At 40.5% G+C, this 27,130-nt stretch overlaps 1 protein-coding gene across 1 annotated transcript in view; it reads left to right on the top strand.

Annotated features, from left to right (window-relative positions):
* The window catches only part of LOC106134810 (mitogen-activated protein kinase kinase kinase 4), a 52,796-nt gene that overhangs the window by 11,399 nt on the left and 14,267 nt on the right, over positions 1-27,130 (top strand). Inside the window, exons 2-17 of the mRNA XM_060945971.1 lie at positions 2,652-2,786; positions 7,116-7,213; positions 7,923-8,056; positions 9,088-9,273; positions 10,660-10,820; positions 11,855-11,961; positions 13,008-13,192; positions 17,555-17,694; positions 18,632-18,843; positions 19,884-20,079; positions 21,093-21,207; positions 21,848-21,957; positions 22,672-22,831; positions 24,181-24,363; positions 25,910-26,046; positions 26,908-27,015. Coding sequence (XP_060801954.1) covers positions 2,652-2,786; positions 7,116-7,213; positions 7,923-8,056; positions 9,088-9,273; positions 10,660-10,820; positions 11,855-11,961; positions 13,008-13,192; positions 17,555-17,694; positions 18,632-18,843; positions 19,884-20,079; positions 21,093-21,207; positions 21,848-21,957; positions 22,672-22,831; positions 24,181-24,363; positions 25,910-26,046; positions 26,908-27,015 — 2,367 coding nt within the window. The remainder of the gene's footprint in view (positions 1-2,651; positions 2,787-7,115; positions 7,214-7,922; positions 8,057-9,087; positions 9,274-10,659; positions 10,821-11,854; positions 11,962-13,007; positions 13,193-17,554; positions 17,695-18,631; positions 18,844-19,883; positions 20,080-21,092; positions 21,208-21,847; positions 21,958-22,671; positions 22,832-24,180; positions 24,364-25,909; positions 26,047-26,907; positions 27,016-27,130) is intronic.

Below are 27,130 nucleotides of genomic sequence, written 5' to 3'. Positions count from 1 at the left end.
CCATTATTTGATTGTTATTAATTTTTAGGAAAAATAAATTTTCTCCGATATCGTCGTTGACAATGTCCGAACAGAGAAGTGCGGATGGTGTGGAGTCGACAGTTGATATTATGGACTTAGATAGTCATGGCATTATTCCGACGCCGACATCAACGACAACCCAAGATAGAAAACCATATATAGAAAACCATAGGTTCCGTAGCCATTTGGCTACGGAACCCTAAAAATATATGATATACATTACTATGTAAATTACCTTTGATTGAACGAAATCGAATAAGTAATTACGAGTAGTTTTTTTAAAACCATTACAAACTTATTCATTTTATACAAAATTTTTGCATACATCCGCAACTATATCATTGCTTATAATGTAATTTAATATATGTATGTTTTTTTGTAAAATTATTTTATTGTATCAAAAACAATAAAATATTCTGATGCGGACTCCATTGCATTCGCAAACTTTATTCGGGTTACGTGAGGTCGCGCGCCAGCGGCTACGGTGCGGCGGCGATCTAGCGGGGTAAGCTGGTCGGGGGTGAGCCCCGCGCGGGGTGAGCCTCTCGCCCGCATCGAGGTACATGTAATCTGAATGTAGCGCCTTAATAATAGAATTGAGATTCAAATAGTGACAGGTTGCTAGCCCAACGCCTAAAAAAGAATCCCAAGTTTGTAAGCCTATCCCTTAATTGCGTTTTACGACATCCATGGGAAAGAGATGGATTGGTCCTATTCTTTTTTGTATTGGTGCCGGGAACCACACGGCACATAAAAAAATACTTATTTAGAAATTATGATATAATTTGACAAGACAAAGGATCGATGAAGACTCGCGGATTCGCTCGTCTTATCAATTAACCGGTAATATTGGGTCCATTTGGCTGCATACTGCATAGTGCGATGGTCTTGCCCGCCGGCCGCTAGGAACGAGAAAATAGACTAGCTTGTACACTAAACCCAACGATACGATATTTTATAATAAATACATCTATACTAATATTATAAAGCTGAAGAGTTTGTTTGACTACTGGTTTGAATTGAAAAATTCTTTTTGTGTTGAATAGACCATTTATCGATGAAGGCTTTAGACTATATAACATCACACTGGAATTATTAGGAGCGAAGAAATAATGGAAAATGTGAAGAAAAAAAACAGGGAAAATTATTCATCCTTGAGGCTTCAATGATGCCCAAAATAACTATTCCACGCGGACGAAGTTGCGGGCACAGCTAGTAAATCTATAGAGACTCAGGCCTATCCGAGAAAGTTTCTCATCATGCCCTGGCTGGTGTTCGATGAACTCCTAGAAATCCGTGTCACAGACAAACGCACTTCCGCTGCACCACAGAGGCCGTCGACCCCTTTGAGGAAAATCTGAGGGTATAATCGAGAGAGTGAGAGGGAAACACCATTCTTATTTCTACGTATCAAGTTTTCAGCTTATACTGATAATATGTTAATAAATAAATTATCATGATAATGAATTAATTGAGATTCTAATAAGTGGTAACAGATAATATTAGGTAGTAGTTAAATATTTTTGCACTTAAGCACTCCTGTTTTAGGATTATATACTAAATTATATCTATTTGTGTATACATTTTTTGTTTGTAATCTGTAAAAATGTAACAGATTTTTAGCCCCACGCCTAAAAATACTTTTCATCAATTTATTTTATCTATATATTTATTTACGCCTATAATACAACGGTTCCAGTACACCTCTTAAAGTATTTGGCAAAGAATTCTTATTAAGCAAAATACATATACTCTTGACAGTCATCATTTTAAATACAAAGGACAAAGAAAATTTATAATACCTATGTGCAAGAAACTAAGAAGTAACAGAAACAAGTTGAAGAGCATTCACCTTTCTCACAAAATAACAAACATTGTCTTATAATCGTATTCCATCCATCCATAAAAATATGAAAATCGGGTTGATGATTTAAGAATGCGTTCAGGCGCATGCGACAGAGAGGGGATTGCGCATGCGCATATGATGTGATGCGCGTGATTGGAGGTGCAGACAAACGTTGCGGCTGACTTGCCCGCTGCAGTAAGCGTCGATTTGATATTAATTGACGATTATTCATAATTGTTTTAGTGAATATGTTACGGGTAATGCTAGAAGATAGAGTAAAAGTAGTTTAACTCAGGATATACATATACTATAGATATAGGTACCTAAGATTACCCAAGCCTTTTGGACAAAGTCCGAATATTTATTTATATTCGGCGGTTACCCGTATACAACTAAGTCTATCCACAAAGCTTAGGTAATCCTAGGTTAACCCGAGTAAAGCTAGGTTTACTTTAACTTCTAGCATTACCCGTGACAAATACTTATATTCAATGACTTTGTTTGTGCAGTTTGTGCTGTGTGGTTCCCGTCACCAACATAAAAAAAGAATAGGACCACTCCATCTCGTTCCCATGGATGTCGTAAAAGGCGACTAAGTGATAGGCTTATAAACTTGGGATTCCTCTTTTAGGCGATGGGCTAGCAACCTGTCACTATTTGAATCTCAATTCTATCATCGAGCCAAAAAGCTGAACGTGGCCTGTCAGTCTTTTCGGGACTGTTGGCTCTGTCTAGCCGCAGGGGATATAGACGTGACTATATGTATGCAATGACTTTGTTCCAGAGACGCTAGTGACGTCGTCATGCGTCACCCACGGGCATCCTCTCAGCTGCTGGCTGACGATGGAGATGGTGCCGAAGCGGACCTCCTGGGCACCACCCCGCCGAGAGCCAGGATCAGGGACAACGTGAGACGGGGGTGAGGTTCTTTGGATTCTTCAAACACGCACCAAAATAATACATACATACATATGATCACGTCTATATAGACCCCGCTAGGGATATAGACGTGGTCATTCTCAATTCTATCACAAAGCCAAACAGCTGATCATGGCCTATCAGTCTTTTCAAGACTGGTGGCTGTCTACAGAGCCACCAGTCTTGAAAAGACTGATAGGCCACGCTCAGCTGTTTGGCTTTGTGATAGAATTGAGATTCAAATAGTGACAGGTTGCTAGCCCACCGCCTAAAAGAGGAATCCCTATCCGTTAGTCGCCTTTTACGACATCCGTGGGAGAGAGATGGAGTGGTCCTATTCTTTTTTGTAATGGTGCCGGGAACAACACGGCACCTAATACGGATAAAAAAAAAATTCAAATTTTTTTATTCATTATTATAGGATATTATTATATCGCTTAATAATTGTCGTATGGTTTAACAACTTGGTTGACGTCAAATAAATTACTTAAAAACTAAGTTTACTGCCGCTTCCAAGGCGTCAGTGCAGAAGAAGCGGTAACAAACTGCACTGCAGCATTTTCTTCAACAACGTCAACTTCACAATATTAAATTATACTTAGAATAGAATGTGGACGGGAGAATACATTGCTCACGGGAGATTTATATATTTATGAGATTTAATATTGAAAAAAGAAAAATATATATATATATTTTATGGATTGCCAATTTTAAAAAGAGAAATAATAGAACCAAGTATATCTTTCATATAGATGTCGTAAAAGGCGACTAAGGGATAGACTTAAAATTCCTCTTGTGAGCAATGGACATGCAGCAACTATTTGAATCTCAACTCCATCATAAAACAATATAGCTGAACGGTGCCCTTCAGTCTTTTCAAGACTGTTATTGTCTGTCTTCACCGCAAAAGATATAGACGTGACTATATGTATGTATATTTATGTATGTGCACGCACTTAAACATTTTCATATAGCTTTAGTAGGGTGATGTGGGCACTCTTGTTCTAACTTCTCGGCAAAACGAAGAACAAAAATAAAATAAAAATGTTTCACTGAATTTCTTGTACAAAATTTAAAAATAATTATACCTAGTTGGTATTCCGCAATGCAAAATACACGGAATCTCTGCCATACTTAACGTTATACAAAGAAACATTTACTAACGTGGACATCTTGTTAACACCTTCCAACAATGTTTAATCCGCAGCCGGCTTCAAAGCTAGCCGTATACCTTTATAGTTAAGGTGATGACATCATTTCCTTAAGAATTTCAATATCCTAGTTTATGTAAAGTTTTAATACATACATACACATACATATGGTCACGTCTATATCCCTTGCGGGGTAGACAGAGCCAACAGTCTTGAAAAGATTGAATGGCCACGTTCAGCTATTTGGCTTAATGATAGAATTGAGATTCAAATAGTGACAGGTTGCTAGCCCATTATCCCTTAGTCGCCTTTTACGACATCCATGGGAAAGAGATGGAGTGGTCCTATTATTTTTTTGTACTGGTGCCGGGAACCACACGGCACTGACTTACTCAATTTGTGCAATATAGAAGGAGGTTGCATAATATTGGTCAATGTTTAAATGTTGGGCGTTTCACGTGTTAGGTATAAGGCAAACATTATTATGGGTTCATCAATTAGGATGCCCATCATGGTAAAATGTTCCGAAAATTAAATTATCGACAACATGACTCGCCAAGTTGATCCATATAAACAACTCGAGGCCGCCCGCGACTTCGTCCGCGTGGAATCATTCCCGCGGGGACCTCGGGATAAAAAGTAGCTTACATATATGTTACCTATTCTGGGTCTTCAGCTACCTACATACCTTCCAAATTTCATAGTAACGGTTCAGTGGTGTTTGCGTGAAACGGTAACAAACTTATTTAGTTTTAACATTAGTAGGACTATAGTTGTGGCGTTTAGGTAAAACGTCGCAGGTAAGAGAGATAATTTAAAGATCCATAGAATAACTATATCAACCTTTATAAGGACTAATTTTACAAATTTAATGAGGACGTGGGTTTGGCAACAGACAAGAGATTTCGAGGGCGTCCAAAAGTGAAGGCCTGGAGCGTCTGGGGGGCAGTGGCAGGCAGCTAGAATGAGGCTGGATGGACTGGTAGGCAGCTGGTACAGGAACTCTAAAACCGACCTAATTGCACTATAGTATACATATATATAATAATAAGCAGTGAATTTAATGCATACGAAAAAAGGGAGCCTAGCGCATATAATCGAGCAAATAAAGTTATAGAATAGAATAGATTTATTTGCAAAATTGGATACATGGTATCACTTATTGACGTCACATCACTTAAATCTAATTGTATCTACTACCGCTTCCAAAGCGCATGTGTAGAAGAAGCGGCGGAACAAACTACACTGCAGCATTTTCAACGGACGTCAATTTACAAATATAGATCTCTTTAATCTAAATAGTGGACGAATGCACATTGTCTACATTAAAAATATGTATGAATATAAAACTAATGATATATAATAAATATTTCGTTAAATAAATATAGATAAAATTAGATGTACCTATGTATGTATATAGTTAGTAAGAATAAAAAATGTTTCTTGATAATACCTTTAGTATTTGATACGAGTATAAGCGGCAATACTGCATGACAACAAGATAAAATTAAAAAGAAAAACCGGTTTGCTAGCCATCCGACTGAGAGCGAAAGAATGCTATGTACGACCTACCTACTCGTACCTACCTACATAATTATCAGGCTGCTTAAAGGCAAACGGACTCGAGTACAGTCAACAAAAATACTTAATAATTCGTACTACCAAAATTAAAGTATTGGCTTTTCCTAGAAGATCTTTGAAGACCTTTCCATCCACACTCTCCTTGTATAGTCAACGCTTGCTTTCTTTAATGCTTAGTCAACCTGCTTTCATTCATCCTCTCCACATGGCCAAACCAACATAACATACCTGTTACTATATCTTCTTTCACATCACAACATTCCCTTATCCCGTTTCTTATCCTTCACTCACTTCTTCTTTCACAACGATCATACTCCATAACGCTTTTGTTTCCAACGCATTTATTCTGGACTTGCTGTGCCCGCGACTTTGTCCGCGTGGAATAGTTATTTTGGGCATCATTGAAACCCTCAGTGATGAATAATTTACCCCGTTTTTTTTTAACATTTTCCATTATTTCTTCGCTCCTAATAGTTGCAGCGTGATGATAAATAGCTTAAAGCCTTCCTCGATAAATGTCTATTCAACACAAAAATAATTTTTCATTTCGAACCAGTAGTTCCTGAGGTTAGCGCGTTCAAACAAACAAACCCTTCAGTTTTATAATATTAGTATAGATTTACCTTAAAAAAAATATATATTGGCATTATAAACACACTATGGACACAATCATGTGATAACAAACAATTCATCACACCGACGATGTGCTGAATGGTTTTATCTTATCACCGTACTCCGCGATTGTGAGTGCTAATGCTGTATTTATATAAACATTTAATGGTTCATTTGTTTATCCTGATAGTAGACAACGTGGCCAGTCATTAACGAGTGATGATGAATTGATGGCGATTTGGCAGGGGGAGAACCAGTGCAACTGGCAGTGTGTAAAATATATAAAGTAAAAGTAATGTATTCATAAAATACCATAACAGAAAAAAACAATATGTATAAAATAGACAGGTAGTAGGTATGGTGTTCCCGAAAGGGTACCCCCACAGCATAATGCTGGCTGTAAACAATATGCTACATAGCCAACGCTGATCTTCCGGGGGTTCCCGGATGTAGGATATAGCAACTATTTACCATATAATTATGATCTTGGCACTCTACAATTGAACTTACTGCTTACTAGATGCTTATATACTTGGGATTTCCCTTTTTGGCGACGGACTAGCAACCTGTCTATTTGAATCTCAATTATATCATTAAGCCAAACAAATGTATGTGGCCTATCAGGCTTTTCGGCACTGTTGGCTATGTCCACTCCGCAAGGGATATAGACGTGACTATATGTATGTATGTTGGCTATGCCTACGTTGCAAACTGCTAATGAAAGCTGAGTAGGTACTCACTAAATTTCTTTGGGTTTTTTAAGACTCTGATACTATTTTTTATTAACTTATAAAACAGTATGTATACATACATACCTACATAAAATCACGCTTCTTTCCCGGAGGGGTAGGCAGAGACTACATCTTTCCACTTGCCACGATCTCTGCATACTTCCTTCGCTTCATCCACATTCAAATCTCTCTCCTTGCAAGCTCGGCGGTTTTTTTTTTTTACTTATAAAACAATCAATCATTTTGGTTTTTCAGCAACATCATGAACAATCAGAGTCCCGGCATTCAGAATTACATCAAGGGGTCAAGGAAGAGTACGGATGAGATGAGTGCCGAGCAAGCTGCCATCGTTGGTAAGAATCTGTGCTTTGATCCACTCGTGTATTCCATGAGACAGCCGGAATAGTCCGTATTTGTAATAGAATACAGAATATAAAATCCTACTAATATTATAAATGTTTGGTAGTATGTCAGTATGGATGTCTGTTACTCTTTCACGCAAAAACAACTGAACCGATTACGATGAAATTTGGTATGTAGGTAGCTGAAGACCCAGAATAACATATAGGCTACTTTTTATCTCGGACTTTCCGCGGGATTGATTCCACGCGGACGAAGTCGCGGGCGGCCTCTTGTATATAATGTGTTCTATAATAATCGCAAAGTGCCGTGTGGTTCCCGGCACAGATATAAAAAGGAATAGGATCATTCCATATCTTTCCCATGGATTTCGTAAAAGGCGACCAAGGGATAGACTTATAAACTTGGGATTATTCTTTTAGGTGAAGCAACATGTCACTATTTGAATCTCAATTCCATTATTAATCTGAATATGGACTTTCAGTCTTTTGAAGACTGTTGGCTGTTGTATACCTCGCAAGGGATATAGACGTGATTATATGTTATGTAAATTATATGTACTTACACTGATGAGATCGTCAAAAATGGTTAACTGTTTTCAGAACGCCTGAAGATTACCAGAAACCTGAAGCTACATATATGTTATGTAAATTATATGTACTTATAATGATGAGATCATCAAAAATGGTCAACTGTTTTCAGAACGCCTGAAGAAGAGCAGAAACCTGAAGCTAGGTAGAACCAGGGCGAGGGACCATAAGTTGGATCTGGGACAAAGAGATAGCAAAGCGGACTCCTTGCCGTCTCCGGGCGTGCAGCCGGCTGTGCCCACCCTGGTAAGGAAGATTATAAGAATATCGACGGCCTCTGTGGCGCAGCGGTAGTGCGCTTGTCTGTGACACCGGGGTACCCGGGTTCGAATCCCGGCCAGGGCGTGATGAGAAACGAACTTTCTCCGATTGTATCGGTCTTGGATACATACATACATACATATGGTCACGTCTATATCCCTTGTAGGGTAGACAGAACCAACAGCCTTGAAAAGACTGATAGGCCACGTTCAGCTGTTTGGCTTAATGATAGAATTGAGATTAAAATAGTGACGGGTTGCTAGCCCATTGATTAAAAGAAGAATCTCAAGTTTATAAGCCTATCCCTTAGTCGCCTTATCGGTCTTCCGAGGACACCATTTTAATTTTTAAAATGGTGTCCTCGGAAGACCAGCGTTGTGGTTACCACCGCAACATTATGCTGAGAGGAAGCCTTTTTGATATTCACAAAAACGCACAAATTGTAAAATCCTGTTACTTAGTATAGTTAAGTTTGTGATATCAAATAAAATATTTTTCTTTCTTCTTTCTTCCTTATATTTTTCTTTCTTCTTTATATTTCTTCTCAATTCTATCATTAAGCCAAATAGCTGAACCTGGCCATTCAGTCTTTTCAAGACTGTTGGCTCTGTCTACCCCGCAAGGGATATAGACGTGATGATATGTATGTTCTTCCTTATACTGTTCGATTTTTCATCACATTCTATTCTAAGTATAATTTAATATTGTGAAGTTGACGTTGTTGAAGAAAATGCTGCAGTGCAGTTTGTTACCGCTTCTTCTGCACTGACGCCTTGGAAGCGGCAGTAAACTTAGTTTTTAAGTAATTTATTTGACGTCAACCAATGTTGTTAAACCATACGACAATTATTAAGCGATATATAGTATCCTATAATAATAAAAAAAAAAAATTACAATATATAATAAAACACCTTAATTTTTCACCTCAATCATAATAAATGCATGTCGGTCTTTAAACCAATGTACGGTGTTTCGAACAGGTTCAGTGCTTTGCCAATAGACTTCTGCATCGTCAGGTGGAGTCATGCAGCCGGTTCATGTCGCTCACTTCGAAGCTGAAGTGTCGCGAGGAATGCCAAGAGGAGGAGGTGGAGCAGAGGGCTCATGGAGGAGACGAACCGCCGGAGAATAGGGTGGATTTTCATAAGACGTTCTGTCTCCTGATCAATATGGGGAATATGGAGAAGGGATGCCGACGGACGGTGAGTGCAGAGTAATTTGGATAGGACAGTTATTATGCAAAAAAATTACATATATGTATACATATAAATGTGCCGTGTGGTTCCCGGCACCAATAAAAAAAAAGAATAGGACCACTCCATCTCGTTCCAATGGATGTAGTAAAAGGCGACTAAGGGATAGCCTTATAAACTTGGGATTCTTCTTTTAGGCGATGGGCTAGCAACCCGTCACTATTTGAATCTCAATTCTATCATTAAGCCAAACAGCTAATCGTGGCCTATCAGTCTTTTCAAGACTGTTGGCTCTGTCTACCCCGTAAGGGATAAAGACGTGATCATATGTATGTATACATATATATTTACAAATACAAATTAAAAAAAAATATTCATTATTATCGTATACTTCATATCACTTAATAATTTACATATCTTTCGGTCTCATAACATAGTCACGTCTCTACCCCTTGCGGGGTAGACAAAGCCAACAGTCTGGGAAAGACTGAAAGGCCACATTCAGCTGTTGCTAGCCCGTCACCCAAAAGAATCCCAAGTTTACAAGCCTATCTCTCTGTCGTCCCTCTTATAAACTTGGGATAAATTTTTAGGCGATGGGCTAGCGACCTGTCACTATTCGAATCTCAATTCTACCATCAAGCCAAACAGCTGAACTATCCTATCAGTCTTTTTGAGACTGTAGGCTCTATTTACCCCGCAAGGGATATAGACGTATGTACGTATTTCCAATGCCGTGTGGTTCCCGGCACCAATACGAAAAAGAACAGAACCACTCCATTTCTTTCCCAGGGATGTCGTAAGAGGCGACTAAGGGCTCATAAATTTGGGATTATTTTTTAGGCGATAGGCTAGCAACCTGTCACTATTCGAATCTCAATTCTATCATTAAGCCAAATAGCTGAACTATCCTATCAGTCTTTTTGAGACTGTAGGCTCTATTTACCCCGCAAGGGATATAGACGTGATTATATGTCGTCTATATTTCCATGGAGTGGGAAGACCTAGACGAACGTTACTTGATCAAATTAAAGACGTCCTGGTAAAGGGTCAGGTCAAAAGTACCCGAAACCGCCGAGCTTGCATGAAGAGAGTTATGAATGTGGATGAAGCGAAGGAAGTATGCAGAGATCGTGGCAAGTGGAAAGAGGTAGTCTCTGCCTACCCCTCCGGGAAAGAGGCGTGATTTTATGTATGTATGTATGTATGATTAAGCATACTCGCTCTTATTGGCTGATGTCGTGTGACGTAGTGATGTCGCCGCATAAGTATAGAGCTCGCTGTGTACAATGGACATTCAATTAAGTTTTTTTTTGTAGGTTTGTTAATTCCAATCCTTGCAAATCAAGATCCAAGCGTTTGTGTACATCCATGTATGTATGTATATTTCCATAGATAAGCCGCGAGGAGCAAGTATGGCAGAACGAGTTGAAGGACCTCATATGGTTGGAGCTCCAAGCCAAGATAACTGGGCGGACGCTGGCTGAGCAGGATGAGTTTCTGTGCACCCAGAGGAATATTGTGCCCACCCTGGTCAGGAATATCGTGGATTACCGGTAAGGGTTATTATAATATTTTGATCACCCAGGTCGTTCTTCTTTTAGAATAGAATAGAATAGATTTCTGATACAGGCATACTTTGCTTAATAGAAAATCCTAACAATGTATAGTGTACACTTTGTAGTTAAAGAAATAAATGCATTTTCATTTCATTTTCATTTATTCTCAAAATTGGATACAAGGTAGGTATCCCTTATTGATTTCACATCATTTAAATCTAATTATAACTAGTTTTATTCATTCAATCGCAGCGATATCCCTTGCGGGGTTGATGAAGCCGGCGGTCTTGAAATACTAGCAGGCCACGTTTAGCTGATAGGTTTCGATGATTGAATTGAGATTCTGATACATTGACAGGTTTCTAGGCCGTCGCCTAAAAGAAGAATCGCAAGCTTATATGCTTATCCCTTAGTCGCCTTTTACGACATAAATGGGAAAGAGATGGAGTGGTCCTGTTTTTTTTTTCTATTGTTGCCCGTAACCACACGGCACTTTAATATTATATAAAAAAATTTTAAAATATTTGTTATGGATGCATATTGATTGCGTTCTTTAGCCGGGCGTTATTGCCTGGAAAACCATAGTTCCGACGATATTGCCTTATAGGTTATATTTATGGTCCAATCCATATTCTTATATATTTTCTTCCGAGATTAAGCATTTGCCGTGTGGTTTTCGGCACCAATACAAAAAAGAATAGGACCACTCCATCTCTTTCCCATGGACGTGAAAGGCGATTAAGGGATAGACTTACAAACTTGGGATTCTTTTTAGACGATGGGCTAGCAACCTGTCACTATTTGAATCTCAATTCTATTATTAAGCCAAATAGCTGAACGTGGCCATTCAGTCTTTATAAGACTGTTAGCTCTGTCTACCCCGCAAGGGATATAGACGTGACCATATGTATGTATGTATGATTAAGCTTACTCGCTCTTATTGGCTGATGTCGTGTGACGTAGTGATGTCGCCGCATAAGTATAGAGCTCGCTGTGTACAATGGACATTCAATTAAGTTTTTTTTTTGTAGGTTTGTTAATTCCAATCCTTGCAAATCAAGATCCAAGCGTTTGTGTACATCCGACGGCTCCAAAGAGGATCTCACTAATGGGAAAGATGACAAAGATTTCAATGATGGTAAGTATTGCGCAAAAATAGTTAGGTAGAATTCTCTTTATTGCATGTAAATTGTTATCCTACTACTATTATAAAGGCGAAAGTTTGTATGGATGTATGGATGTTTGTTACTCTTTCACGCAAAATCTACTGAACCGATTACTATGAAATTTGGTATGTAGGTAGCTGAAGACCCAGAATAACACATAGGCTACTTTTTATCCCAGAGTTCCCGCGGGATTGATAGGGTTTCCATGCGGACGAAGTCGCGGGCGGCCTCTAGTTTATTATAAATTTATGTACAAAAAGTGGCCTTATTACTGAAGTCAGAATTTGGTGGCGGGGTAGTAAAAATACCACCTGTGCCGTGTGGTTTTCAGCACTTTAAACGAGTACCCGAAACCGCCGAGCTTGCATGAAGAGAGTTATGAATGTGGATGAAGCGAAGGAAGTATGCAGAGATCGTGGCAAGTGGAAAGATGTAGTCTGCCTACCCCTCCGGGAAAAAGGCGAGATTTCATGTATGTATGTATGTAAAATAGAATCACCTCATATCTGACTTAGGTAACGTTCAGATGTTTGGCTTAACGATTGAATTGAGATTCAAACAGTGACAGGTTGCTAGCCCATCGCCTAAGAGAATCCCAAGTTTATAAGCCTATATCTTAGTAACCTTTTAAGACGTCTTTAGAAAAGAGATGGAATGGTCCTATTCTTTTTAATATTGGCGCCGGGAACTATACTTTTGGAAACTCCCCCTTTAATCATCTTTCGCCACAAGTATAATACCGAGTTGTTCCCGGCACCAATAAAAAAAGAATAAGACCACTCCATCTCTTTCCCATGGATGTCGTAAATGGCGACTCAGAGATAGTCTTACAAACTTGAGATTCTTTTTTAGGCGATGTGCTAGCATACTGTCACTATTTGAATCTCAATCCTATCTTAAAGCCAAATAGCTGAACGTGGCCGTTCAGTTTTTTCAATACTCTGCGGGGTAGGCTCTGTCTACCCCGCAAGGGATATAGACGTGATTATATGTATGTATGTAGAAATATTCTATTCAGACGAAGCGTTCGGCTGCCTGTCGTTCAATTGCGAGCCGTGCACGGCGGCGGTCGGCAAGGCGATGAAGGAAGTGAGCACGTTGCTGGACTCGTACAACAACGCCGGCTCGCTGTACCAGTCGGGCCGCGCCATGATGGCCGACCACCCGCTGGTCGCCACGCAGCTGTTCAAGAACAGGATCAAGGTGTGTATTCCCTCATAATTATGTACTCGTTTTGTTACAATATAGAGTAGTCAATTCTAGATGAAGGAAGTGAGCACGTTGCTGGACTCGTACAACAACGCCGGCTCGCTGTACCAGTCGGGCCGCGCCATGATGGCCGACCACCCGCTGGTCGCCACGCAGCTGTTCAAGAACAGGATCAAGGTGTGTATTCCCTCATAATTATGTACTCGTTTTGTTACAATATAGAGTAGTCAATTCTAGATGAAGGAAGTGAGCACGTTGCTGGACTCGTACAACAACGCCGGCTCGCTGTACCAGTCGGGCCGCGCCATGATGGCCGACCACCCGCTGGTCGCCACGCAGCTGTTCAAGAACAGGATCAAGGTGTGTATTCCCTCATAATTATGTAGTCGTTTTGTTACAATATAGAGTAGTCAATTCTAGATGAAGGAAGTGAGCACGTTGCTGGACTCGTACAACAACGCCGGCTCGCTGTACCAGTCGGGCCGCGCCATGATGGCCGACCACCCGCTGGTCGCCACGCAGCTGTTCAAGAACAGGATCAAGGTGTGTATTCCCTCATAATTATGTAGTCGTTTTGTTACAATATAGAGTAGTCAATTCTAGATGAAGGAAGTGAGCACGTTGCTGGACTCGTACAACAACGCCGGCTCGCTGTACCAGTCGGGCCGCGCCATGATGGCCGACCACCCGCTGGTCGCCACGCAGCTGTTCAAGAACAGGATCAAGGTGTGTATTCCCTCATAATTATGTAGTCGTTTTGTTACAATATAGAGTAGTCAATTCTAGATGAAGGAAGTGAGCACGTTGCTGGACTCGTACAACAACGCCGGCTCGCTGTACCAGTCGGGCCGCGCCATGATGGCCGACCACCCGCTGGTCGCCACGCAGCTGTTCAAGAACAGGATCAAGGTGTGTATTCCCTCATAATTATGTAGTCGTTTTGTTACAATATAGAGTAGTCAATTCTAGATGAAGGAAGTGAGCACGTTGCTGGACTCGTACAACAACGCCGGCTCGCTGTACCAGTCGGGCCGCGCCATGATGGCCGACCACCCGCTGGTCGCCACGCAGCTGTTCAAGAACAGGATCAAGGTGTGTATTCCCTCATAATTATGTAGTCGTTTTGTTACAATATAGAGTAGTCAATTCTAGATGAAGGAAGTGAGCACGTTGCTGGACTCGTACAACAACGCCGGCTCGCTGTACCAGTCGGGCCGCGCCATGATGGCCGACCACCCGCTGGTCGCCACGCAGCTGTTCAAGAACAGGATCAAGGTGTGTATTCCCTCATAATTATGTAGTCATATTGTTAGAATATAGAGTAGTCAATTCTAGATGAAGGAAGTGAGCACGTTGCTGGACTCGTACAACAACGCCGGCTCGCTGTACCAGTCGGGCCGCGCCATGATGGCCGACCACCCGCTGGTCGCCACGCAGCTGTTCAAGAACAGGATCAAGGTGTGTATTCCCTCATAATTATGTAGTCATATTGTTAGAATATAGAGTAGTCAATTCTAGATGAAGGAAGTGAGCACGTTGCTGGACTCGTACAACAACGCCGGCTCGCTGTACCAGTCGGGCCGCGCCATGATGGCCGACCACCCGCTGGTCGCCACGCAGCTGTTCAAGAACAGGATCAAGGTGTGTATTCCCTCATAATTATGTAGTCATATTGTTAGAATATAGAGTAGTCAATTCTAGATGAAGGAAGTGAGCACGTTGCTGGACTCGTACAACAACGCCGGCTCGCTGTACCAGTCGGGCCGCGCCATGATGGCCGACCACCCGCTGGTCGCCACGCAGCTGTTCAAGAACAGGATCAAGGTGTGTATTCCCTCATAATTATGTAGTCATATTGTTAGAATATAGAGTAGTCAATTCTAGATGAAGGAAGTGAGCACGTTGCTGGACTCGTACAACAACGCCGGCTCGCTGTACCAGTCGGGCCGCGCCATGATGGCCGACCACCCGCTGGTCGCCACGCAGCTGTTCAAGAACAGGATCAAGGTGTGTATTCCCTCATAATTATGTAGTCATATTGTTAGAATATAGAGTAGTCAATTCTAGATGAAGGAAGTGAGCACGTTGCTGGACTCGTACAACAACGCCGGCTCGCTGTACCAGTCGGGCCGCGCCATGATGGCCGACCACCCGCTGGTCGCCACGCAGCTGTTCAAGAACAGGATCAAGGTGTGTATTCCCTCATAATTATGTAGTCGTTTTGTTACAATATAGAGTAGTCAATTCTAGATGAAGGAAGTGAGCACGTTGCTGGACTCGTACAACAACGCCGGCTCGCTGTACCAGTCGGGCCGCGCCATGATGGCCGACCACCCGCTGGTCGCCACGCAGCTGTTCAAGAACAGGATCAAGGTGTGTATTCCCTCATAATTATGTAGTCATATTGTTAGAATATAGAGTAGTCAATTCTAGATGAAGGAAGTGAGCACGTTGCTGGACTCGTACAACAACGCCGGCTCGCTGTACCAGTCGGGCCGCGCCATGATGGCCGACCACCCGCTGGTCGCCACGCAGCTGTTCAAGAACAGGATCAAGGTGTGTATTCCCTCATAATTATGTAGTCATATTGTTAGAATATAGAGTAGTCAATTCTAGATGAAGGAAGTGAGCACGTTGCTGGACTCGTACAACAACGCCGGCTCGCTGTACCAGTCGGGCCGCGCCATGATGGCCGACCACCCGCTGGTCGCCACGCAGCTGTTCAAGAACAGGATCAAGGTGTGTATTCCCTCATAATTATGTAGTCATATTGTTAGAATATAGAGTAGTCAATTCTAGATGAAGGAAGTGAGCACGTTGCTGGACTCGTACAACAACGCCGGCTCGCTGTACCAGTCGGGCCGCGCCATGATGGCCGACCACCCGCTGGTCGCCACGCAGCTGTTCAAGAACAGGATCAAGGTGTGTATTCCCTCATAATTATGTAGTCGTTTCGTTACAATATAGAGTAGTCAATTCTAGATGAAGGAAGTGAGCACGTTGCTGGACTCGTACAACAACGCCGGCTCGCTGTACCAGTCGGGCCGCGCCATGATGGCCGACCACCCGCTGGTCGCCACGCAGCTGTTCAAGAACAGGATCAAGGTGTGTATTACATACGTACCTACATACATATATTCACGTCTATATCCCTTGCGGGGTGGACAGAGTTAAGTCTTGAGAGTACAAAATACCCTGTTCAGCTATATGGCTAAACGATATAATTACATACATACATACATATGATCACGTCTTTATCCCTTACGGGGTAGACAATGCCAACAGTCTAAAAAAAGACTGATTGGCCACGTTCAGCTGTTCGGCTTGGTGGTAGAATTGAGATTCAAATAGTAGTAAAAGAAGAATCTTAAGTTTGTAGGCCGACCCCTTAGTCGCTTTTTACGACATCCATGGGAATGAGTGGTCCTATTCTTTTCTTTTATCGGTGTCTGGAACCACACGGCACAAGGTTTGTTTTCCTCCAAAACTATGTAGTAAATTTGTTAGAATATAGAGTAATTAATTCTAAATGAAAACGGTAGGAGATTTGGTCAATTCGTTCTACAACACCAGCTCGCAGTACCATTCCGTTGATTTAAAACGTTCGCGTTGCATTTAACTACATATTTATAAATACTACAGGTATTAAACGCGCACTAGTGAGTGTGATTTGAAACGGCTGGTATAAAATAAAGGTATGTTAGGTCTCTGCCTACCCCTCCGGGAAAGAGACGTATTTTATGTATATATGTAACAAAACTTTCTAAGATTTGCGCAAACAAACAAACAGAGAAAATAATGAGGCTGCTACATTATAATATATAGCGATGATGAAGTGACGTGATTTAAAATAACTTTTGTCTTAACATTTCGCCTCTATTTTATCATACAGTGTATTTTATAAATTTACTAACAAACATTTAGTCACAGTCCTTTGCTATGATGGGGTAGACAGAGTTAAGTCTTGAAAGTACAAAAACCATGTTCAGCTATATGGCTAAACAATATAATTGGGATTCGAATAGTGACAGGTCGCTATTCCATCGCCCACAAGAATAATTCCAAGTTTATAAGCCTTTTCCTAAGTCGCCTTTCAAAACTATTATAAACTAGAGGCCGCCCGCCACTTCGTCCGAATGAAAACCCTATCAATCCCGCGGGAACTCTGGGATAAAAAGTAGCCTATATGTTATTCTGAGTCTTCAGCTGTAGGTAGCTGAGATACCAAATTTCATCGTAATCCGTTCAGTAGTTTTTGCGTGAAAGAGTAACAAACATCCATACTGACATCCTGACATACAAACTTTCGCATTTATAATATTAGTAGGATTAAAAAAATATATATATTTCTTCCAGGCTATGTGTCTCTGGTACAACGTGGCCCGACACATGCGTATGGTGGTGCTGACAGTGCGCCGTATGCTCCACGGTATAAGGCTCAAATTGCAACGACAGGGGCTGCATACTCGGGCCTCTATAGACTCGGACACAAGCAGGTAAGAAGGACCTTATGAAATACGTTTATAAAATTCTCACTGATAAGAGTTGCAATATTTGTATATTGACGTCCGATGAAAATGCTGCAGTGTAGTTTGTTCCGCCGCTTCTTCTACACATGCGCTTTGGAAGCGGTAGTAGTTATAATTAGATTTAAGTGATGTGACGTCAATAAGTGATACCTTGTATCCAATTTTGAAAATAAATCTAGTCTATTCAACAGACAGATACTTGCAAAACTGTCACTGTCAGTGCCGTGTGGTTACCGTCACCAGTAAAAGAAAGAATAGGACCATTCCATGTCGTTCCCACGGATGTCGTAAAAGGCGACTAAGGATTAGGCTTATAAACTTGGGATTCTTCTTTTAGGCGATGGGCTAGCGACCTGTCACTGTTTGAATCTCAATTCTATCGTTAAGCCAAATAGCTGAACGTGGCCATTCAGTCTTTTCAAGACTGTTGGCTCTGTCTACCCCGCAAGGGAGATAGACGTGACTATGTGTGTGTGTGTGTATGTATACGTATATATAGACGTGATTATTATGTATGTATGTATGTCAGTGCGGGATGAGTTATTTCTAGAAGGCATCAACCGCCTCTATTTACTCGTAGTATACCACAGTCGAGGACAGATCTATCCGTATACTTCCCAATCACTAGACATTACAAATATAAAACATTAGTATTGTACTACTCCTTTAGTGAACAATAAACAATAAATGTTATTTATGCACACGCCATACCGCTCCAAAATTCATATCTCCTCTCATGGGTCTACTGGAAGAGATTTCTTTTGAAATAAGTAGCACCTTTGTACTATAATAACTGTATTGATAGCTCCTTTATATCATTTTGTGTACATAAATAAATAAATAAATAAAAAAAAAAATAAAAATAAATAAAGCATTTATTTACTTACAATTTTTTTCTTACAAGAAGATCATCAGAAAGCCATCGTCGCTGTCAAGTGAGATTCAACATCAATGGTAACCCAACGGACTCTAGTAACAGCGACTCTAGTTCAAACTCCCACTCTGACGTCATCAAAGAAGAGGACGAGAAAGAGATGGAGGGAGAACAGAAAGAGACAGAACGTGAAGAGAAACCGGACAAGGGATACGACGAAGTGGACTGTAGCATCAATAATGGTAAGTGTTTTTCTAAATCTTTAGGACATTAATGATTTTATAGCGACACAAGTTCAAATTCCGTGTGGTTCCCGGCACCAATAATAAAAAAAGAATAGGACCACTCCATCTCGTTCCCATGGATGTCGTAAAAGGCGAATAAGGGATAGGCTTATAAACTTGGGATTCTTCTTTTAGGCGATAGGCTAGCAACCTGTCACTATATGAATCTCAATTCCATCATAAAGCCAAACAGCTGAACGTGGCCTATCAGTCTTTTCAACACTATTGGCTCTGACTACCCCGCAAGGGATATATGTAGATGTGATTATATGTATGTATGTAGTTCAAATTCCATGACTGTATTAAAGAGGAAGTTGAGAAAGAGACTGAGGGAGAACGAAAAGAGACTGAACGAGACAAGAAACCGTATAAGGGATATTGTGAAGTGGACTGTAGGATCAGTAATGGTGGGCTTTTTAAATATCTGGACTCGTAAAGCGAGTATAGTGCTCAATCCTTTCTTACTGGCATTAAACCCGGTCACATCCTCGCCTCTCTTCAGACGAGCCCAGGTTGACCATGGATTGACTTATATCCTGGATTGGATGAGTCGGTATTTTTACACAAAGCGATTCCGTTAGTGACATTATTTATTCGACATATATATATATATATATATATATATATATAGTATATATGTATATAGTATACAAATTAAAAAAAATATATTTTAAATTGCCGTGCCGTGTGGTTCCCGGCACCAATACAAAAAGAATAGGACCTCTCCATCTCTTTCCCATGGATGTCGTTAAAAGGCGACTAAGAGATAGGCTTACAAACTTGGGATTCTTTTAAGGCGATGGTCTAGCAACCTGTCACTATTTGAATCTCAATTCTATCTTAAAGCCAAATAGCCGAACGTGGCCTATCAGTCTTTACAAGACTGATATGTATGTATGTATTTAAATTCCACTATGATCAGCCTAAATATTTCTGTCCCATTAAAATTTGAAAATTTCTAAAAAGTTGGTCTCAAAGTAAGTTTATTATAATTATAGAACCGAGCGGTCAAACTACACCCGAGATAGTAATATCGGACAACCACTATGGTACCAGCGATACAACGTCATCAAATGAGAGTGGTTACTCGTCCAGTTATCACGACATTGAGCTGGAAGACGTTTTCGATATGGGCGGGTTTTCAGAGCTGACTAAACTACGGTTGCTGAACAAGTGCGCCGTATCGCCTTACAGGTAAATATTTGGTTTGGATAACTGTTACCCGTGGTTTAAATCTACGTTAGCGCCAAAAATATACAGGGTGTAACAGAAAGGGAATATCAATCCGCACAAGATCGAATCGGCCGAAAAAGATTAAATCGAACAACTTGTTAGTCTAGTTTATTTTTTTTTTATATTATGGCAATGTCATGTCTGTCTTGGGTCCAATAAATGTCACGTATTTTGTTCTAAAAATTCAAACACAAACAAATATATACAGCTTTTAACAATTTCTACACAACTTACCCTAAAATGAAGGGTGAAAACCGAATAAAAAAAATAATCATTTACTATGGGAGTAGTTTTTTTTAAACTGCCCCCCATGGTCCATGTAGAAAGTTTTTCAATTTCATTTGCTGGTTCAATCCTGCGCTGATTGTTACCCCAATTTCGTTACACGCTGTATATTGTAAAAGGCGTGTCGCCTTATACTAATTTTTTTTCCATATTAACTAAAACATAACTGAAATAATAACATCAATAAACAAAAACACTGCCCGAGATAATACGATGTACAATAATGCACATGTCACATTATTTGGGCGAGTCCAAAACGCCTCTTACAAAACGATAACTAGTTGTATCACAAACTGTCCCTTAGATTTGCAAAAATATAAATAATAATGATTTATTCAAAGCGTAATAAATCATTTCATTTCAAAACAATGGCGCAGCGGTAGGGCGCTTGTCTGTGACACTGGAGGTCTCGGGTTCGAATCCCGGCCAGGGTATGATGTGCAACGAACTTTTTCCTATTGGCCTGGGTCTTGGATAAGTATTTATTATAAAATATAGTATCGTTGAGTTAGTAACACAAGTTTCGAAATTACTCCGAGGCTAACTCAATCTGTGTAATTTTTCGCATATACATACATACTATTTATTTATTATTTATTACATATTATTTATTTATTTTATTAAAACATGTATCTTCCTTTTATTGTAATTCCCTTATAATAAATACAATTTGACATGGATATTCACAGGGATTACCACTGTGAGATGCTGAAAACACAGGGTGTGCGTCGTTGTATGACGTTCATCAATAAAATACGAAAACACGTGCTGTATAAAGTGCACCTCACTCTACAACCGCCTGACGTGAGTTTGTTTTAATATTTATACATTAATTTCCATTCATTCATATAATCACGTCTATATCCCTTGCGGGATAGACAGAGCCGGAAATCTTGAAAGACTGACAGGCCACGTTCAGCTATGTAAGAGTTTGTTTTAATATATATACATTAATTTCCATTCATTCATATAATCACGTCTATATCCCTTGCGGGGTAGACAGAGCCGGAAATCTTGAAAGACTGACAGGCCACGTTCAGCTATGTAACTGAGATTCAAATAATGGCAGGTTGCTAGCTCATCGCCTAAAAGAAGAATCGCAAGTTTATTAGCATATCCATTAGTCGCCTTTTATGACATTCTTTTTTATATTGGTGCCGGGAACCACACGTCACTATATACATATATATACTATGGTGGGTACCTATATAAAGCGAACAGTCTTGAAAAGGCTGAAAACCCACGTTCAGCTGTGTGGTTTTGGCTCATGATTCTTTTTAATATTCTAATTTAAAAAATTAAAAATTTTTATTCATTATCATAGGACACTTCATATCACTTAATAAATGGCTTGGTTTCACAACATTGGTTGACGTCAAATAAATTACTTAAAACAAACAACATAGAAGAATAACTCTGAAATATAATGACTTTTTGTTAATAGTCCCCGAGTAATGAACCTACTACCGCTGACGCGGCCACGGAAGTGTTCGACGATGCTAAGGAGGATGATGAAAACGATTATAAACAGCTGATGCATGATGAATTGAGAAGGTATATATTTTTTTCTACTATCGCATACATACATATAATCACGTAGCGGGGTAGGCAGAGCCAACACTCTTAAAAAGACTGACAGGTCACGTTCAGCTGTTTGGCTTAACGATAGAATTGAGATACAAATAGTGACAGGTTGCTAGCCCTGCATCGCTTACAAGAAAAATTTATAAGCCTATCCCTTAGTTGCCTTTTACGACATCCATGGGAGCGAGATGGTGTGGTCCAATTCTTTTTTTTTATTGGTTCCAGGAAGTTATATAACTATTTCTCTAGTGCTTAAACAAGTTCCTATAAAAAAGGTTTAATACCTGCATCATTTATAAATAGTGTCATTAACTTGGCCGTGTGGTTCTCGGCACCATTACAAAAAAAGAATAGGACCACTCCATCTCTTTCCCATGGATGTCGTAAAAGGCGACTTAGGGATGGGCTTATAAACTTGGGATTCCTCTTTTAGGCAAAGGGCTAGCAACCTGTCACTATTTGAATCTCAATTCTATCATTAAGCCAAACAGCTGAACGTGGCCTATCAGTCTTTTGAAGACTGTTGGCTCTGTCTACCCCGTAAGGGATAGAGACGTGATCATGTGTGTGTGTGTGTGTGATATATATATATATATATATATATATTATAGAATTTTAATTCCATCATCCAATTACCTTCTTCCTTCGAATCACGTAGTTATCCTTTACAAAATTTCCTCACAGATACGGGTGCTGGTCTGAGGAGTGTCTCGCCATGCGGCTGCCGTCGTACCGCAGCCACTTCCTGCTGCTGAGCAGCATCTGCATGGAGGCCGTGCACGACTACCTCACGCTGCGGCTCGAGGGCCGGCCCGAGAGGGCTTCCTGCCTCACCGTCAAACAGGTCAGATGTCTATACTGATATGTATGTTTGTTTGTTTGTTTGTTTGAACGCACTAGTGCTCAATGCTTTCTTACTGGCTTTAAACCCGGTCACATCCTCGCCTCTCTTCAGACAGACAAACACAAAGCGAGTCCGTTAGTTACATTATTTATTCGACATCTTTAATCTATACTAATATTATAAAGGTGAAGAGTTTGTTTGTTTGAACGCGCTAATCTCAGGAACTACTGGTTCGAATTGTAAAATTCTTGTTTTTTGTTGAATAGACCATTTATCGAGAAAGGCTATATAATATCACGCTGCATCTATAAGGAGCCAAGAAATAATGGAAAATGTGAAAAAAAATCCGGGAAAATTTTTCTTACTTGAGGGCTTCAATGATGCCCAAAATAACTATTCCACGCGGACGAAGTCGCGGGCACAGCTAGTCCAGAATAAATGCGTTAGCCTAGTCATAAATAATTTAGGAGATCCAGTCTCCGCAGCATGGCACGCGCGACGCTATTTTAAGTGAATAGCTCGCGAGCAAGTTGTGACAAAATGGCCGCAATTGTTCCGGATTTTACAATGTTTTCCTGAGGCACTTCGTGTAAAAACGTGTAGGATCCATTGTCAAAATCATACCCCGGGCCATCCTGAGTGGGGAGGATACAACTGGGACTAAAGCTAGGAGGAAGAAGAAGGCTTTCAATGTAATGACTATTGGAATGGCAGTCGATAACTTAAGCAGTGACAGCCACTTTTCTTTCAAAGTATCGCGGAAGCCAAGACCTTCGCAAAACCCAACAAATAAAAATACCTGTGGGCACAGCATAATCTTAATTTTTTTCACAATTTCCAATTTTACCAGCTACTAATTTATACCCGCAGCTTCGTCCGCGTGAATTTAACGCTATCCATAAAAAGCGTCGTATTAAACTCCACCTACAGAAGAATACAGGTTTTTCGCAAATCCCACGGGAGCTATAGTTTTTACCGGTATGAAAAGTATCCTATGTCCTTCTCAAAACTTAATTATAATATGTCATGAAATTTCAAAAAGAATAATTCACTAGATAACCCCTCAAAAGAGGTTACAAGCAAATAAACTAACTTTCGCATTTATAATATTACTAGCGACCCGCCCCGGCTTCGCACGGGTGCAAAATTCGGAAAAAAATATACATAAAAACCTTCCTCTTGAATCACTCTGCCTGTTACAAAAAACCGCATCAAAATCCGTTGCGTAATTTTAAAGATTTAAGCATGCAGACAAACAGACTAAAATAGCGACTTTGTTTCACACTATGTAGTGATAGTGATTCAATTTTTATATTGTCTTCTAAACTAATTATCCAATTACCTTTCAGCTCATCCACGAGCTGAAAGAGGGTCTGGACATCGCCACGGAAGTGCGTGCGGACTTCGTGCGCCACGTGGAGGTGGCGCTGGCGTCGCCCGAGGGCCGTACCGGGCTGACTGACAGCGCCGCCAGGGGAGACCTGCGGACTTTGGTCAGAACTTACGACGACACCGTCGAGAATGTTCTCAATGTAAGTGTTTAGTTTTCTATCTGTAGTGGCCGTTCAGCCTCCATGGACAAACGAGACTCTTTGACTTGACAATTTAGATGACTAAAACCGACTGACAGACTGTGGAAAAAGGGGAATCGACATCGACACTAAGACGACAAGACGTATCTTGAACGGGAAAAATTATTTTTTATTCAGACAAGACCCAATAGACCCTCGGCCCGTTCAATATCGTTGCAGATACCGTCATTAATGTTCTTAATTTGAGTATAGGCGAGGAGATTTCATTGTTTTTTTTTTTATTTTTTTTTTTACGGGACAAATTACACAGAATTCAAAATTCAAATTCAAAATTTTTTTTCATTATTATAGGATAATTCATATCGCTTAATGATTGTCAAAACGTTTGGTTTCACAACATTGGTTGACGTCAATTTAATTACTTAAAACTAAGTTTACTGCCGCTTCCAAGGCGTCAGTGCAGAAGAAGCGGTAACAAACTGCACTGCGGCATTTTCTTCAACAACGTCAACTTCACTTCAGATTGAGTTAGCCTCGAAGTAAGTTCGAAACTTGTGCTACGACATACTAACTCAACGATACTATATTTATATATTGATGAGGCTAACGAAAGGAATTTATAAGGTAGAGTTGACTGTGCCGTGTGGCTCCCGGCACCAATACAAAAAAGAAGGACCACTCCATATCTTTCCCATGGATATCGTAAAAGGCGACTAAGGGATAGGCTTACAAACTTGGGATTCTAGGCGATGGGCTAGCAACCTGTCACTAGTTGAATCTCAATTCTATCGTTAAGCCAAATAGCTGAACGTGGCCATTCAGTCTTCAAGACTGTTGGCTCTGTCTACCCCGCAAGGGATATAGACGTGACGATATGTATGTATGTGTATGTAGTTGACTGTAAAAGTGGAACAGGGCCGGTATCGTGGAACTTTCAAAGACAAAATTTCGAATTTCTTGAAAAAGGGAGATGTTAGGAGTAGAGGAAGCGAAGTCTGTAAGGATCGCAGAGCTTGCATGAAGAGTTATGAATGTGGATGAAGCGAAGGAAGTGTGCAGAGATCTTGGCAAGTTAAAAGATGTTGTCTCTGAGTACCCCGCCTGGAAAAAGGCGTGTTTTATGTGTATAAGAAAGCGTGAGATTATCTTCTTATGGGCACCATGCTATTTCAACTTATTAATGATTTATTAAGATGGTGCTATGTGGTTCCCGGCACCAACAAAAAAAGAATATGACCACTACATCTCGTTTCCAGGATGTCGTAAAAAGCAACTAAGGTATAGGCTTATAAACTTGGGATTCTCCTTTTAGGCGATGGGCTAGCAACCTGTCAATTCTAAAAAACAATTCTATCATCAAGCCGAAAAGCTGAACGTGGCCTATCAGTCTATTCAAGACTGTTGGCTCTGTCTACCCCGTTCAAGACATTACTACTATTTAATGTATACGCTGTTGGTTTCTTTTATAAAAAAAAACTGTCGGCTCTGTCTACCCCGCAAGGGTGACGTGACTATATGTATTTATGAAAGATGTTCCCCGTTCCAGCAATACCTGTCGTACCTGATGACGATGTCGGAGACGGAGCAGATGCCCCGCGCCTGCCTCCAGGCCGAGTGGCAGTTCACCGCGCGGCTGGCGCGCCGGGTCCGGTGTGCGGAGCTGAGGGCGCCCGAGGCCTTCACGTGAGTTTATCACTACGTCAATACATACGTTACATATTATCACGTCTTTATCCCTTACGGGGTAGACAACAGTCTTGAAAAGACTGATAGGCCACGTTCAGCTGTTTGGCTTTAACATGGAATTGAGATTCAAATAGTGACAGTTATCTATACTAATATTATAAAGCTGAAGATTTTGTTTGTTTGTTTGAACGCGCTAATCTCAGGAACTACTGGTTCGAATTGAAAAATTCATTTTGTGTTAAATGGACCATTTATCGAGGAAGGCTTTCAAGGCTATATAACATCACGCTGCAACTATTAGGAGCGAAGAATATAAAGGAAAACGGGGAAAATTATTCACCTTCAATGATGCCCAAAATAACTATGCCACGCGGACGGAGTCGCGGGCACAGCTAGTCACATATATTAGAAAGAAATTATAACAATGTTATCTAGAATTTAATTCGTTCCCACGAATCATACATACATATAGTGTATACGTATAGTTACGTCCATTTCCCTTACGGGCTAGTCAGAGCCGACAGTCTTGAAAAGACTGAAAGGCCACGTTCAGCTGTATAGCATAATGACTGAAAGAGATAATGAATAATCTTGGGATACTTATTTTTTCTAAGGGGCTAGCGACCTGTCACTATTTGAATCTCAATTCCGTCATGAAGCCATACAGCTGAACGTGGCATTTCAGTCTTCGAGACTGTTGACTCTGTCTATCCCGCAAGGGGTAAAGACGTAACTATACATATGTATGGTTAGTAGAAACGAATTAAATTATTATAGACGTTATTATTACATATTCTTCTTTTCTCTCTTACATATTAAATTTTCTTTTAATTTTACACTCCCTATTTCGTTTCGCAGTAAAATAGCGTGCAACCAGTTAAACCGAGTGGTGCAGCAGTTCAAGAACAAGTTCAGGAATTTGAAACAGCTGGTCGAGGAGTTTGAGAACGAGACTGAGTTTAGCAGGTCAGTGTTTGTCCGTATTATACGTATATTAAGTCAAGTAATAATAACACAGTGACTTGCCGCTTTTTACTGAATTATCTATTTCCGTTATTGTTTGCCGTATGACTGGAAGACA

This window comes from Amyelois transitella, chromosome 10, assembly GCF_032362555.1.
Source record: "Amyelois transitella isolate CPQ chromosome 10, ilAmyTran1.1, whole genome shotgun sequence".
In the NCBI taxonomy this organism is placed as follows: Eukaryota; Metazoa; Arthropoda; class Insecta; order Lepidoptera; family Pyralidae; genus Amyelois; species Amyelois transitella.
This window is presented reverse-complemented; position numbering and strand designations above follow the sequence as displayed.